Source organism: Marmota marmota, unplaced genomic scaffold, assembly GCF_001458135.2.
Source record: "Marmota marmota marmota unplaced genomic scaffold, marMar, whole genome shotgun sequence".
Lineage (NCBI taxonomy): Eukaryota > Metazoa > Chordata > Mammalia > Rodentia > Sciuridae > Marmota > Marmota marmota.
Window position 1 is genome coordinate 37,141,733 of NW_026000229.1, and position 13,457 is coordinate 37,155,189.

Consider the following 13,457-nt stretch of genomic DNA (forward strand, 5'->3'; position numbering starts at 1 on the left):
TCAATGGAACAGAACTGAGAGCCCAGAAAGAAACTGTTAATTTTCAACTAAGATAATACATAGGGGAAAGGATAGTTCTCTTCAATAGAGGATACTGAAAGAACTGATTGATAATAAAATCAGTTTATTAAAATATCTCCATGATTGCTCAAGATAGCCACTGTCCCAAGCCCATGTCCTCTTTATTGCTTCACACACTCAGGATCCTCCCACATCTGCCCTTTATCCAGCAACTGAAGGGTTACAGCCCAGCAAAGCAAAGGATCTCCAGGACCCTGCTTTAACCTTTTTTTTTTTTTTCTGATTAGTCATTGCAACATTAATTGTAAAATATTTTCAAAATAAATTCCAGACACAGGTGTTTTTTCTTCCTTGGGTGCAGACAACTAGAAAAGAACCAAATGCAAAATATATGATGTCAACTCTGACAATACAGACTACATCTCATTCATTTCCTTCTAAAAACCACCTCATTTCATGTTTAGAAATTGTGTGTTCCTAAAAGAAAAACAAACTTGTTTATCAGCTCCCATTTTTGTAAAATACTATTACTACTAAGACATACTTTTTTTTTTTTAAGAGAGAGAGAGAATTTTAATATTTTATTTTTTAGTTTTCGGTGAACACAACATCTTTCTTTGTATCTTTAGTTTTCCGCAGACACAACATCTTTGTTTGTATGTGGTGCTGAGGATCGAACCTGGGCCGCACGCGCGCTACCGCTTGAGCCATATCCCCAGCCCAAATTGTGGGGGGCTGGAGAGGCTGCAGATATAGCTTAGTGATAAAGCACTTGCCTACCATATGCAAGGCCCTGGTTTTGATCCCCAATACTGCAATTAAAAAAAAAAAAAAGACATTCTTTAAGCATTTCTATCAAGATCTAATTTTGGGGATATTGTTCCTAATTTGAATAGTTCTAGTTATTAGGAACTTCTTCCTTAGAATAAACTAAAATCTGTCACCCTTTTATTTCTATCCACCATTAAATTCAAATAAATTTTATATATAATACTTATAGCAGGCACCAATTTAATCCTCACAGCAACCCATGAGGTTGGTATCATTATCATCATCCTTATAAACCTTATTTTATTATGGAGGAAAAGGATATAGGAAGGTTATATGAATTGTCTAAGTTCATATAACTGCTTAAGTGGCAAAACCAGGATTTGACCCACCCACACATTGCTGAATTATATATTAAACTACCCTATTATGTCCTCTAAAAAGTAAGAGAGCCTTTTGAAAACAGATTCTTAACAATTTGAATATAGCTAGTGTGGCTTTTTTAGGGTTAAAGTCCTGGTTCTCACCACTGCCCAACCTGAGTTGCCCTGAATCCCTTTACCATTTTGCTTCTTAGAAACACATTTTGACAGTATCCTTCTTTAATTTTTTAAATTTATTTTTTGGTAGTGGGGATTGAATCCAGGGGCACTTAACCATGGAAATTACAGACATGTATCGCCATGGCTATGCCCTGCTTGTTCTTTAATTAAAAGGTAATGGCAAGGCTGGAGATGTAGCTTAGTGGTAGAATGCTTGCCTGGTATGAGCAAGACCCTGGTTCAATCCTCAGTACCACAAAAACAAGTAGCCAGGTGTGGTGGTGCACAACTGTAATCCTGGTAATTTGGGAGATGGAGATAGGAGGATTACAAGTATAAGGCCAGCTTGAACAACATAGTGAGATACTATCTCAAAGTAAAATAAAAAGTGCTGGTTATATAACTCAGTAGTAGAGCACCCCCCTGAGTTCAATCCCCAGTACCACCAGAAAAAAAAAAAAAAGTGGTGAATTTGAAATTTGTGATATCTTAAAATACACAGGTGTGTCTTACTTGCTATCTTTTTAAAGGCTAATTAGAATAATATGCATTTGTCCTCTTCAAAGTCTAGGCAGCCCACACCTGTAATTCCAGCAGACAGGAGGATCACGAGTTCAAAGCCAGCTTCAGCAACGGTGAGGCACTAAGCAACTCAGTGAGACCCTGTCTCTAAGTAAAATATAAAATAGAACTGGGATGTGGTTCAGTGGTTGAGTGCCCCTGAGCTCAATCCCCAGTACTCAAAAAATAAGAAAAAAAAATAAAACATAAAAAAGACTGGAGATGTGGCTCAGTGATTAAGCATCCCTGGGTTCCATCCTTGTTATTTACCAAAAAAAAAAAAAAAAAAGGAAGGTAGCTCAATGGCAGAGTGCTTGCCCAGCAGGAATAGGTCCTGGTATGACAAAAACAAAGTGAGGGATTGTGATTCCTCTAAATTTGTTCCTTTAAAAAAATTTTTTTTAATTGGGTATTGAACTCAGGGGCACTTGACCACTGAGCCACATCCCCAGCCCTATTTTTGTATTTTATTTAGAATCAGGGTCTCACTGAGTTGCTTAGCACCTCGCTTTTGCTGAGGCTGGCTTTGAACTCGTGATCCTCGTGCCTCAGCCTCCGGAGCCGCTGGGATTAGACATGTGCCACCATGCCCAGCTGCTCCTTTTTCAAGACTGTTTAATCTTCTAGATTCTTGGTGTATAGTTATTCAAGTATCATTTTAATAGACATCAACTACAATCCAATCCAATTTCTTCCATTTTAACCACATGAATTCAATGAGACCCAGCCATGTTTTACTGATGTCAGCAATGCAGTACCTATATCACTGATCTTACACACAAATTTAAAAAGTCTTTGAAATATATGAAAGGGAAAGTAATTTGGCATACTTATTTATTTGTCAAAACATTCACATCTCACTGGGCATGGTGGTGCACACCAGTAATCCCAGTGACTGAAGAGGCTGAGGCAGGGGGATCATAAATTCAACACCAGCCTTAGCAATTTAGCGAGGCCCTGTCTCAAAATAAAAATATTAAAAGGGCTGGGGATGTGACTGAGTGGTAAAGCATCCCTGGATTCAATCCCTAGTACCAAAAACCAAAAAAAAAAAAAAAAACCAAAATATACATTAGAATCTTGCCGTGTATGATGGTGACTCAAGAAGCTAAAGCAGGAGGATCTCAAGTTGAGGCCAGTCTTGGCAAGACCTTGTCTCAAAGATTAAAAAAAGAAAAAAAAATGTGTGTGTGGTGGGATGCTTAGGCTGAAACTCAGAAGGTAGAATGCTTCTGAGTAGCTCAAACAAACAAAATCCCAAAACAAAAAATGTCAGCATCTCAGTTATCAATTTCTTCTCTATATCTTCACAAACCATGAAATGATTCTAAAATTCTCTTGAGGGATAATGTAAATTAGAGTAAACTGTTTCTGAAATCTACCCTTTTCCCCTTTTGTACACTTTGCTATGGCTTTTCTTTCTCTCCTATATTTCCCTCTGACTTTTCAATGATAACTACTTAAAATGCCCCTGATCACCCAGGCACAGATTATATGTCACTTCATGTTTGTGGTTGTACCTCCCCATCTTCCAGGAAGAGACAGCACAAAGTACACTTAAAAGTTAGCACATTCATTTTGCTAAAATTCAAAGTTTTCTTTGAGACAAAGACAATTATGGGAAAATGTTCATAAAATTCAACATCATGACAGTGCTTTTTCTCTTCCATTCATAAAGCTGTTCCTAGATTATTAAGCCTCTGAGCCATGTTATCACACCAACAACTTCTGTTTCTAAGGTGATAAGGAAAAAGATACGACTTCTGTACAGAGGAAAAGAGAACTCACTAAGCTCAAGCAGGACACATAGTTTTGTGGTACTAAGATCCAGGTATATCCTGAATTACATACAGTAACATTTAATTTTCTTTTTGTTATTATCTGGGACTTTCACTTAAGTAAATTTCTATTATGCTGAAGCTAAAAGCCTATAATTGCCAGCACATTTTAGACCTTGAGGACTTGAGATCATATAAACTCACATCCTATTACCTTTAAGGTTAATAGGCTGCTTACAATTATTTTATCTATACTAGAATGTGTACAGGACTATCTGGCTTTTCATAGTATCTCCTCATTTATAAGCTTCCCTTCTTGCATTTAGAGAGACCAGAAAAGAAACTGAATCTTCAGTGGAATAAATGGGGATGGCCAAGACTAACAAAACTAGGCCTATGGGCTGGAGTTGTAGCTCAGTGGTAGACACTTGCTTAACATGTGTGAGGCATTGGGTTTGATTCTCAATACCACATATAAATAAATAAATAATAAAGATCCATCCACAACTAAAAAAAAAAAAATTTAAAAAAATGGGCCTAGAGGCAGACAGTGTGAGCTCCTAGATGAATACTTCTACTTCTACTTCACATGTCAGGTAGCAGCAGAGTACACTTGTATTCATAGTTCAGACATAGACCTGAGTAAGGAACATCCTGTGTTAAAGAAGGAGCCTGCATTACAGAAAATTCTTGAAAAACACAGACAAAATCAATCGAGTTGTTTTGTTTTAACCACAAGTATTTATTGATGGATCAAAGAATACAACCGTAATAGGACAATAAGGCACAACTGTGGATTAAAAGTTTGCTATACAGCCAAAGGAGTGGGGAAGCCATAATCTTAGGAACTTTAAAAATGCAAATCAAGGAGACTCTGAAGTACCTCTCTAGCGATCAGTAACAGACAATTCTTTCCTTTTTTACTATTCCTATATTACATCACTTGATCACAAAACTGATACTTCTTAAAGAATTTCTCATTCATTTATACTTGAGCCATCAAGCCTGGCCACTCCCCTGTTCCCCACCTTTATCCATCCCTTTGTAGTAATATTTGTTAGCAATTCTCTTCCTAAAGATTGGTTAACACATCTTGAATAGCCTTCTGAAGCAAGGAAACAAGCAAGCAAGCAATGAGTCAGGGGGATTATAAATTCAACATGAGGCAGGGGGAGATAAATGAATAGACTCACAGACATACATAGGATGGCAATGGCCAGATTCAATGAAGTCTAATTAAGCTGACTTTGGCAGAGAAGTTGCTCTGGCTCACTCAAAGTCCTGTAATGCCACCTCACATTGTCTTACCAGGGTCAGACCCCTTGTTTTTAAGGGATCAGTGGTGGCCTATACAAGGAGCTATGGAGATAATGCAACCGGGCAGCTAATGACACAATACATTCAATGCTTTGGACGTGTATTGGGATTGAATATGGATTCCAGCATTAACATTTGCCAATTGTAAAGTTCATAAATAATTTTGTGCAAAACTTCAAAACACTGAGGACCATCTTTAACTATTCTGGACTTGGAAAAGTTAGGCACTTCCATAACAATAATCTTTCCACTTGGAAACGTGAAGTGAAAAACATTCCAGTGCACTAACAAGGAGGCATAAACCATGCTGCAGAATGTAAATGTAGCAGGTTTTATAAGACGCCCAGCCATCGTGTTCAAAAAGTCATGAAAAGGTCCCTAAGAATGCTGTCAGAACAGCTATTCTGGTAGCAACAGTGTCCCAAAGCTAAGCAGACCTGTAGGCATATGAATATTTTCTGAATAGTGAACACTGCACTCATAGGAAAAGCCGTGTAGGTACATAAGTCGAGAATCAGAGGGCAGAGGCAGAGCAATCTGAGTAACCCACACAAAACAGGTGGCTCTACACTTTTCAGTTATCAATTTCTTCTCTATATCTTCACAAACTATGAAATGTTTTCACCAAGGCCAGTTTCCAAGAAGGATATCTCCACCCTTTGATGACAGAGCAGTGCAGAGGATCAAGAAAGGGTCACATTCTTCCAAGAGAAGTGTTGATTACCAAAAAGCTCCTGGAAAGGTAACATCCTAGGTACTCATTTAAGAGTGAAGGTAGATAAAAACTGCCAGACCACTGAACTATCCTGCCTAGTCAGAAATACATTTAACAGGCATAGTTTGGGGTGCTAAGAGGAACACAGGGAATTTTGAGGCTCAATAAAAAGCAGGGAGGCTGAAAGACTAAGTGGAGGTAAGTTGTGTGACAGGGAAATAAGAAGCAAAGGACATATAAGAAGGAAGTAGGAGCATGCTAAACCTCGCTGAAGGGAGTCTACATCCAGTTAGAGTTTTGCTGGCTGGTTCTTGGCATGATTCAATCTCTTTCTCAAACTGGATGGATGTGTGGCATTGAGCAGCAGAACAGGGGAACATGGTATTTATAAATGGAGAACTGGTAGATGGATACTGAAGAGAAATAGACTGGATGTACCATTCTGTAATGCCCTGTTTATACACCAAAGGCAGTTTTGTGTACACAGAACATATTTGGGTTGTCATGCAACAGCAGTAGTATTCTGGGAGAAGGAGAATGAAGGGGTGGAGGTGGGGTTGGTGGACAGGAGGACTCTAAAGTTCCAGTTCTTAAATACTAGAAAGCAAGGAACAGTTTGGTCTCTGTCCTTTAGTGAAGAAATCGGATGCTCATTTTCTGTTCTACATCCACCTTCTCCAAAACCTGGGGTTAAAAAAACCAAAAGAACAATTATAGTTATAAATATCCTAACAGTTCTAAGCACTTTTCTAAATAATGTCCCCCCGACCTCCTGTGTAACAGAACTTAACATTTTCAAATCAAGAGGTGATTGACTGACCTTAACAAATTCTGTGAAAGATATAGCACTGTCCCCATCCTGGTCAGCCTCTTGGATGGTCCTGTCTGCAATGCTGCCCAGCTGCTCATCTGAGATATTCACTCCAACCATCATGCGTAGCACCTACAAGACCAAGAGCCAGGAATTATAGGGGACGTGGGAGTGAGAGGGACTCTTTTACTAAGATTTAAGGTAAAATCACTAAGTGACTCCCCTCTTTTTTTTTTTTTTTTTTTTTCCTTCAGNTTATGAACTTTACAATTGGCAAATGTTAATGCTGGAATCCATATTCAATCCCAATACACGTCCAAAGCATTGAATGTATTGTGTCATTAGCTGCCCGGTTGCATTATCTCCATAGCTCCTTGTCTCCCATTTTACATGAAGCCTCAACCTTTGCATATTGTCTGAATCACATTGTTAAAATTACATATTTTGTTTATTTATTTTTTATGTGGTGCTGAGGATCAAACCCAGTGCATCACATGTGCGAGGCAAGCACTCTACCACTGAGCTAAATTCCCAAACCCTATCTTTTTCCTTTGATACCCTCAAATTTAACAGCTAGAAAGCTAAAACCCTAACTTGTTATCTAGGCCATTTTGGACAATAATGTGAGCAGAACTCTTCGGCAAGGTCACTAGATAGGAAAGCAAAGCCTTGTTGAAGGAGAGTCCTTTGCATTTTGCTAATCTTCATTTTTTCTGCCCATAATGTAGATATGATGTCTGGTGGTACAGTAGCCATCCTGGAGCTATGAGATGAATCACGTGCTACGGATGTGATAGCAAGCCTATGGCAGAAGCCAGGTTTCTTAGACTTTATTTAAGTACTAATGAGCCTAGAAAACCTATTCTCAGACTTTTTGTTGCAAGAGGAAAACATGTCAGTTGGTTTGGTGGGGCTTTCTGGAATCCCACCTGAATGCTGTCCTCTTTGAGGAGATGTATTAAACATTAAGCAAGGTACTCCTGGGGTATGGCCCAAGAAATGTAAAGCTCCTTGAAGAGGTACATGCTAAATTCTTTCTTAGAAAAATAACAAGCACAATTAAAGGGCTATGAGAACTAAGCAAAGATAATTTAACACTGTTTCATCAAATGTATCTCAAACTTAACAAAAAACCCACCACCCACAATTCTTCTAACATCTTTAGAGTATGAATATATTTAAAAATTTGATACCTTAAACAAAATATGTAATTTTAACAATGTGATTCAGACAATATGCAAAGGTTGAGGCTTCATGTAAAATGGGAGACAAGGAGCTTTTGTGATGCTTCACATCACAGCAATCAGCCACCTCTGCATTCAAAAGGGAAAAGCTGAGTTTTTCTTTCACAGGAAGGAAGCCCCTCTAGACCAATGGTTGAGAGGTCTTCCTTTCCCCTATTCTTTTACATCCTTCTCCAACCTCATGAAATAGATTTTTTAAAAGTATAGGACAGTGGGCTGGGGTTGGGGTTCAGAGGTAGAGCGCTTGCCTCACATGTGTGAGGCACTGGCTTCGATTCTCAGTACTGCATGTAAATAAATGATTAAAATAAAGGTCCATCAACAACTAAAAAAAAAATTTTTTAAAAAGTATAGGACAGATCTGGTATAGTGGCACATGCCTGTAATCCCAGCAGCTTGGGAAACTGAGCAGGAGGTTTATGCACGAGTTCAAAGCTAGCCTCAGCAAGTAGGGAGACCTAAGCAACTTAGGGAGACCTTGTCTCTAAATAAAATATAAAAAAGTGCTAGGGATGTGGCTTAGTGCCCCTGGGTTCAATGTCCCGTACCAAAATGAAGTACATGACAGAATTTTCAAAAAATAAAAAAAGCCGAAATACTGATTAGAACCAGCACACACTTTTTTTTTTTTTCCTTCTTCTTCTCAAACTAATTGTTTTGTTTTGTAGACAGGGTTTCACTATGTTGCCCAGGCTGACCTCAACTTCCTGGGCTCAGTGATCCTCCTGCCTCAGCTGTCATCAATTCATGGACTCCACTGCATGGCTACAAATCAATTCTTGAAAATTATGAAGTTGTACTATTTAGGTACAAATGCTCAACTGAAGGATTAAAAAAAGGACAGTGCTATGGGGCTGGGGTTGTGGCTCAGTGGTAGAGTGCTTGCCTCGCACATGTGATGCACTGGGTTTGATCCTCAGCACCACATAAAAAATAAATAAACAAAATAAAGGTATTAAAAAAAAAAAAAGGACAGTGCTAGAAAAGACTATTTGGGCCAAACCATTTTCCATCTTCTCCAATTTCAAGAGATCAAGCAAATTAATCCATCCTCAAACTTCAGATCTCAGACCAATTATTTTCTAAGGTATTTTACTTTTATAATAGTAGAACTGGATTGTGCATGTACTAGTGTGTTGCATGTATAGGCAGGACGTGACAGGAGTAGTGTGTTTTAAAGGTCACCATGTCTGGTTCAGTAATGAGGATAATAAGGCTCAGAAGTATCTTGACCCCCCTGTCTCAGTAACTAGTGGCATGAGCTGTCTGCTCATAGGCCAGTCAGTGTTCCTTTCACCTATCCTGGCTGCCACTTATTGTTCCAGTGGGAAGATTATTAGCAAATGAGAACTTTACTATTTTTATTATCAATGTTTGGGGAGGGTTATATATATACCCTATATCAATTTAAGAAAACTTCCCGGGCCAGGGATATAAGGTGGTGGTAGAGCATTTGCCTAGCATGCACATGGTACTGGATTTGATACTGGGGTTGAAGGATTTGGGGATGATGGAAAAAACAAAACAAAAAAATAAAACAGAAAGGAAACTTCCTTTTATTTCTGCTTTTATAAGACTTGAAAAAATCATGAATAGGTGATGAATTTTATCAAATGCTTTCTTCAATGGAGAAGACCATTAGATTAGATTCTCTTCTTTAATCTGTTCATATGGTTATAACTATTTTCTAATTTTAAATCAACTCTGAATTCCTAGTGCAAACTTGCTTTGGATATAATAACATTGCTGGATTCTGTGTGATAAAAAAATTGTTTTGGATTTTTACATCTAAGTGAATAAAAAAGGTTGGGCTATAATTTTTTCTTGTACTGTCTTTTTTTTTTTTTTTTTGAGAGAGAGGGAATTTTTAATATTTATTTTTTAGTTTTAGGTGGACACAACATCTTTATTTTATTTTTATGTGGTGCAGAGGATCAAACTCAGCGCCCCATGCATGCCAGGCGAGCGCGCTACTGCTTGAGCCACAACCCCAGCCCTTGTACTGTCTTTATAAAGTTTTCATGTCAAAGTTATGCTAGCCTCATAAAATGAGTCTTTATTGAAGTATAAATGATATAAATGGTACATATTTAAAATGTGTTAATGAGTCTTTGTATACATGTACACACCTCTGACACCATCACCAAAAATCAAGATAATTAATATATAACTGGCCCCCAAAAGTTCAACCAGGACATTCTACAAGAATCATACTAAGAACACATGCCCAGCCAGGGGCATGCTTGGAATTCTAGTGTCTCTGGAGGCTGAGGCAGGAGGATCTCAAGTTCAAAGCCAGCCTTAGCAACTTAGCAAGACCCTGTCTCAAAATAAAAATGAAAAGGGCTGAGGATGTAGCTCAGTGGTAAAGTGCCACTAGGTACTGAAGAAGAAGAAGAAAGAAGAAAGAAGAAGAAGAAAGAAGAAGGAGGAGGAGGNGAAGAAGAAGAACAAGAGAAGGAGGAGGAGGAGGAGGAGGAGGAGGAGGAGGACGACGACGACGACAAGTCAGCCATTCTTGAGGGTAAATTCACTACATACTTTTTTAACATTCAATAAGTATCTAGGAACTGCAAGTTACCAGATGTTTTAGAAATCACTGTGTCTAGAAAGATAAACTTTATTTTCTTCTTTCATTTCAGCAAAATGGTCAGATCCTCTTTTTGCTGGGATAAAACTAGTTGTCTAAACCTAAATAATCCAAGAGCATGACTAGAACTCTGGCCACATAGTTTCTTCCCTACTTCCTCTTCAGGCTTTCTTTTTTATTTATTTATTTATTTATTTATTTTTAAGTGGTGCTGAGGATCGAACCCAGTGCCTCACATGTGCGAGGCAGGCGCTCTGCCACTGAGCCACAGCCCCAGCCCCTCTTCAGGCTTTCTTATCCAATAACAGTAAATAAATCAACTCTTCCTCCAAAAACATCTTTCTTGCAACCAGGTTTGGGCTCAAGGATGAAAATGTGCCATTACATTTCAGAACTCAGAAGTCAATGTGTAGCAATGTAACAAAAGTAAACTCTTCTCACCAAAGAAATATATTCCCACCTCAAAAGCAAGGGACACTATCATGATCTCCTCGTTGTTTTGGTTTCTGCTCAGGTAGAAATGTAGGAATACTGTGGATGGGTCTTAAGCTGATCTTAAGCAATCTTCAACTTGGAAGTCTTCTCAAGATAATGGATGAACTCAGATTTACTTTAAGGGCTGAGTAGAAACAATTTACTTTTTAGGTGTATCTTGAAACGGACAAATTTCCCCATGGAAATCCCTAAATGTGTTAGCCTATGGTCTTTCAGACTCAAAACAAGGGGTAATTTTCTCCCCTTCTGAATTTATAAAAGGCAAAAACAATAAATTGCAATGCTAACAGCATGGAATGTTAGTAATCGATAGTAGAGGAATAAGAACTTGTCTGTGGGAACAACAAAGGGCAGTGAATGATTAGCTCAAGGTACACTGGCACAAGCAAGAGTTGGTAACTCTTATGCCAAGTTTAAGGACAGACAAATCATCAGAATTTACTAGGTATCATCAGAATTATCTGATTGCCAACAAGCTGTTTTGGTAATAACCAAACTATTTTTTTGGTACCAAGGATTGAGCCTAAGGGTGCCATGTCCCGAGCCAATTTTTCTACTTTATTTGGAGACAAGGTCTCTCTAAGTTGCTTAGGGCCTTGCTAAATTACTGAGGTTTGCTTTGAACTTGAGATCCTCCTGCCTCAGCCTCCTGAGCTGCTGGGATTACAGGCATGCGCTACCATGCCCTGCATAACTGAACTATTTGATGTACACAATGTCACATATTTCACCTCTGCCAGTCCGCACTTAGGAAACATTTAGTTAGTGCTTTTTAATATTTTTTTAGTTGTCAATGGACCTTTATTTTATTTATTTACATGTGTTCTGAGAATCAAACCCAGTGTCTCACACATGCTAGGAAAGTGGTCAACCACGGAGCCACAACCTCAACCCCTTAGTTAGTGCCTTTAAAAAAAATTATATATGTGTGTATATATATGTGTGTGTGTGTATTCTTTTTTTTTTTTTTTAGTTGTTGATGGACCTTTATTTTATTCATTTAGCAAGTTTACTATCCTCTTGTTCAGAGAGCAAGGCATTAGCAGCTTTTATGTCTTGGTGAATTTTCTTTTCTGATTGCAGGTAGTCCAGACCTTTCAAAATGTCATTTAGCATGGTATCGATCTATAACTCTTATGGAAGACCCAGTACTGAACCACCACCCAGGTATTTCATTATTACCCACAATTTTGAACTCTTTAAGGATGAGCCATAGTATTTTGTCACACGTGAGCTGTCACACTGAGTTGTCACATAGTTTTCCCACATACCTGTAACAGCTCATCACGGGAGATCTTGTCATCTTTATCCAAATCATACAGTCGAAAAGCAACTGATTGGGAAAAACAAGAAGTTAGTGGAAATTCTGTAGTGTCTTGCTCCTTCTCAAGGAACTAACATGCAAAGCTGAGCAAGGTTGGTGCACATCTGTAATCCCAGCGACCCAGGAGGCTGAGGTAGAAGGATTCACAAGTTTGAGAGCAACTTAGTGAGGCCCTAAGCAACTTAGCAAGACTCTGTCTCAAAATAAAAAGGGCTAGGAATGTAGCTCAGTAGTTAACCAACCATGGGTTTGATCACTGGTACTAAAAACAAAACAAAAACTTAACCAAAACCAAAAAACAACACTTAAGGGGTTCTGTAAGTTAGGCTACTTCACACAACCCATCAATTCCACTGTGCACCACTCAGAGGAAACCACAAAGCTGACTATAAATGTTGCCCTGGGGCCCTGCACAAGAATCAACTCAAAATGGGTCAAAGACCTAGGAATTAGATCAGAAACTATGCAATTCCTGGAAGAAAACATAGGGTCAGTACTCCAATATTTAGGCACAGGCAACAACTTTCTCAGAAGGACTCCTAAAGTTCAGTAAATAATGTCAAGAGTTAGTAAATAAAATGACATCAAATTTAAAATCTTCTGCAAAAGAAAGGAAACAAGAATGTAAAAAGAGAACTTAAAGAGTGGGAGAAAATCTGCTAGTTACTGACAGAGGATTAATAACTAGAATATATAAGAACCCAAAAATCTTTACATCAAAAAATTAAATGACTCAATTAATAAGTGGACAAATGAATTAAACAAATATTTCTCAAAAGAAGAAATACAAATGACCAAAAAATATATGAAAAAATTGTTCATCATTAGCAATTAGCAAAATGCAAATCAAAACTACACTGAGATTTCATCTTACTCTGATCAGAATGGCAGCCATCAAGAATACAATCAATCAGCTGGGGACATAGCTCAGTTGGTAGAGTGCTTGCCTTGCATGTACAAGGTCCTGGGTTCAATCTCCAGCACCACACACACAGAAATTAAAAAAAAAAAAAAAAAAAAAAAATCATCCTCAGGTTGGGGATGAGAGAGCACTTGGGGAAAAAAATACTCATTTTATAGATGCCATTAATCAATAAAAGGAAAAAGAAATCAACTGGGTCTCATCAAAATTAAAAACACTTGCTCAGCTTAAGTCCGTGTTAAGAAAGTGAAAACAAACTATAGACAGGGAAGAAAAAATATTTGCAAACCACATATCCATCAAGGACACATATTTAGCATAAAGAACTTTCCAACCTAACACTAAAAAAAAAAAAAAAAAAATTCAATT

At 38.1% G+C, this 13,457-nt stretch overlaps 1 protein-coding gene across 3 annotated transcripts in view; it reads right to left on the reverse strand.

Annotated features, from left to right (window-relative positions):
* Nucleotides 1-4,388: 4,388 nt before the first annotated feature.
* The window catches only part of Chp1 (calcineurin like EF-hand protein 1), a 47,280-nt gene continuing 38,211 nt past the window's right edge, over nt 4,389-13,457 (reverse strand). For all 3 annotated transcript variants that reach the window (XM_048793172.1, XM_015480804.2, XM_015480805.1), the window contains 3 exons: nt 12,114-12,175; nt 6,523-6,645; nt 4,389-6,386 (listed from right to left, as the gene is read on the reverse strand). In XM_048793172.1, coding sequence (XP_048649129.1) covers nt 6,333-6,386; nt 6,523-6,645; nt 12,114-12,175 — 239 coding nt within the window. In that variant the 3' untranslated portion in view covers nt 4,389-6,332. The remainder of the gene's footprint in view (nt 6,387-6,522; nt 6,646-12,113; nt 12,176-13,457) is intronic.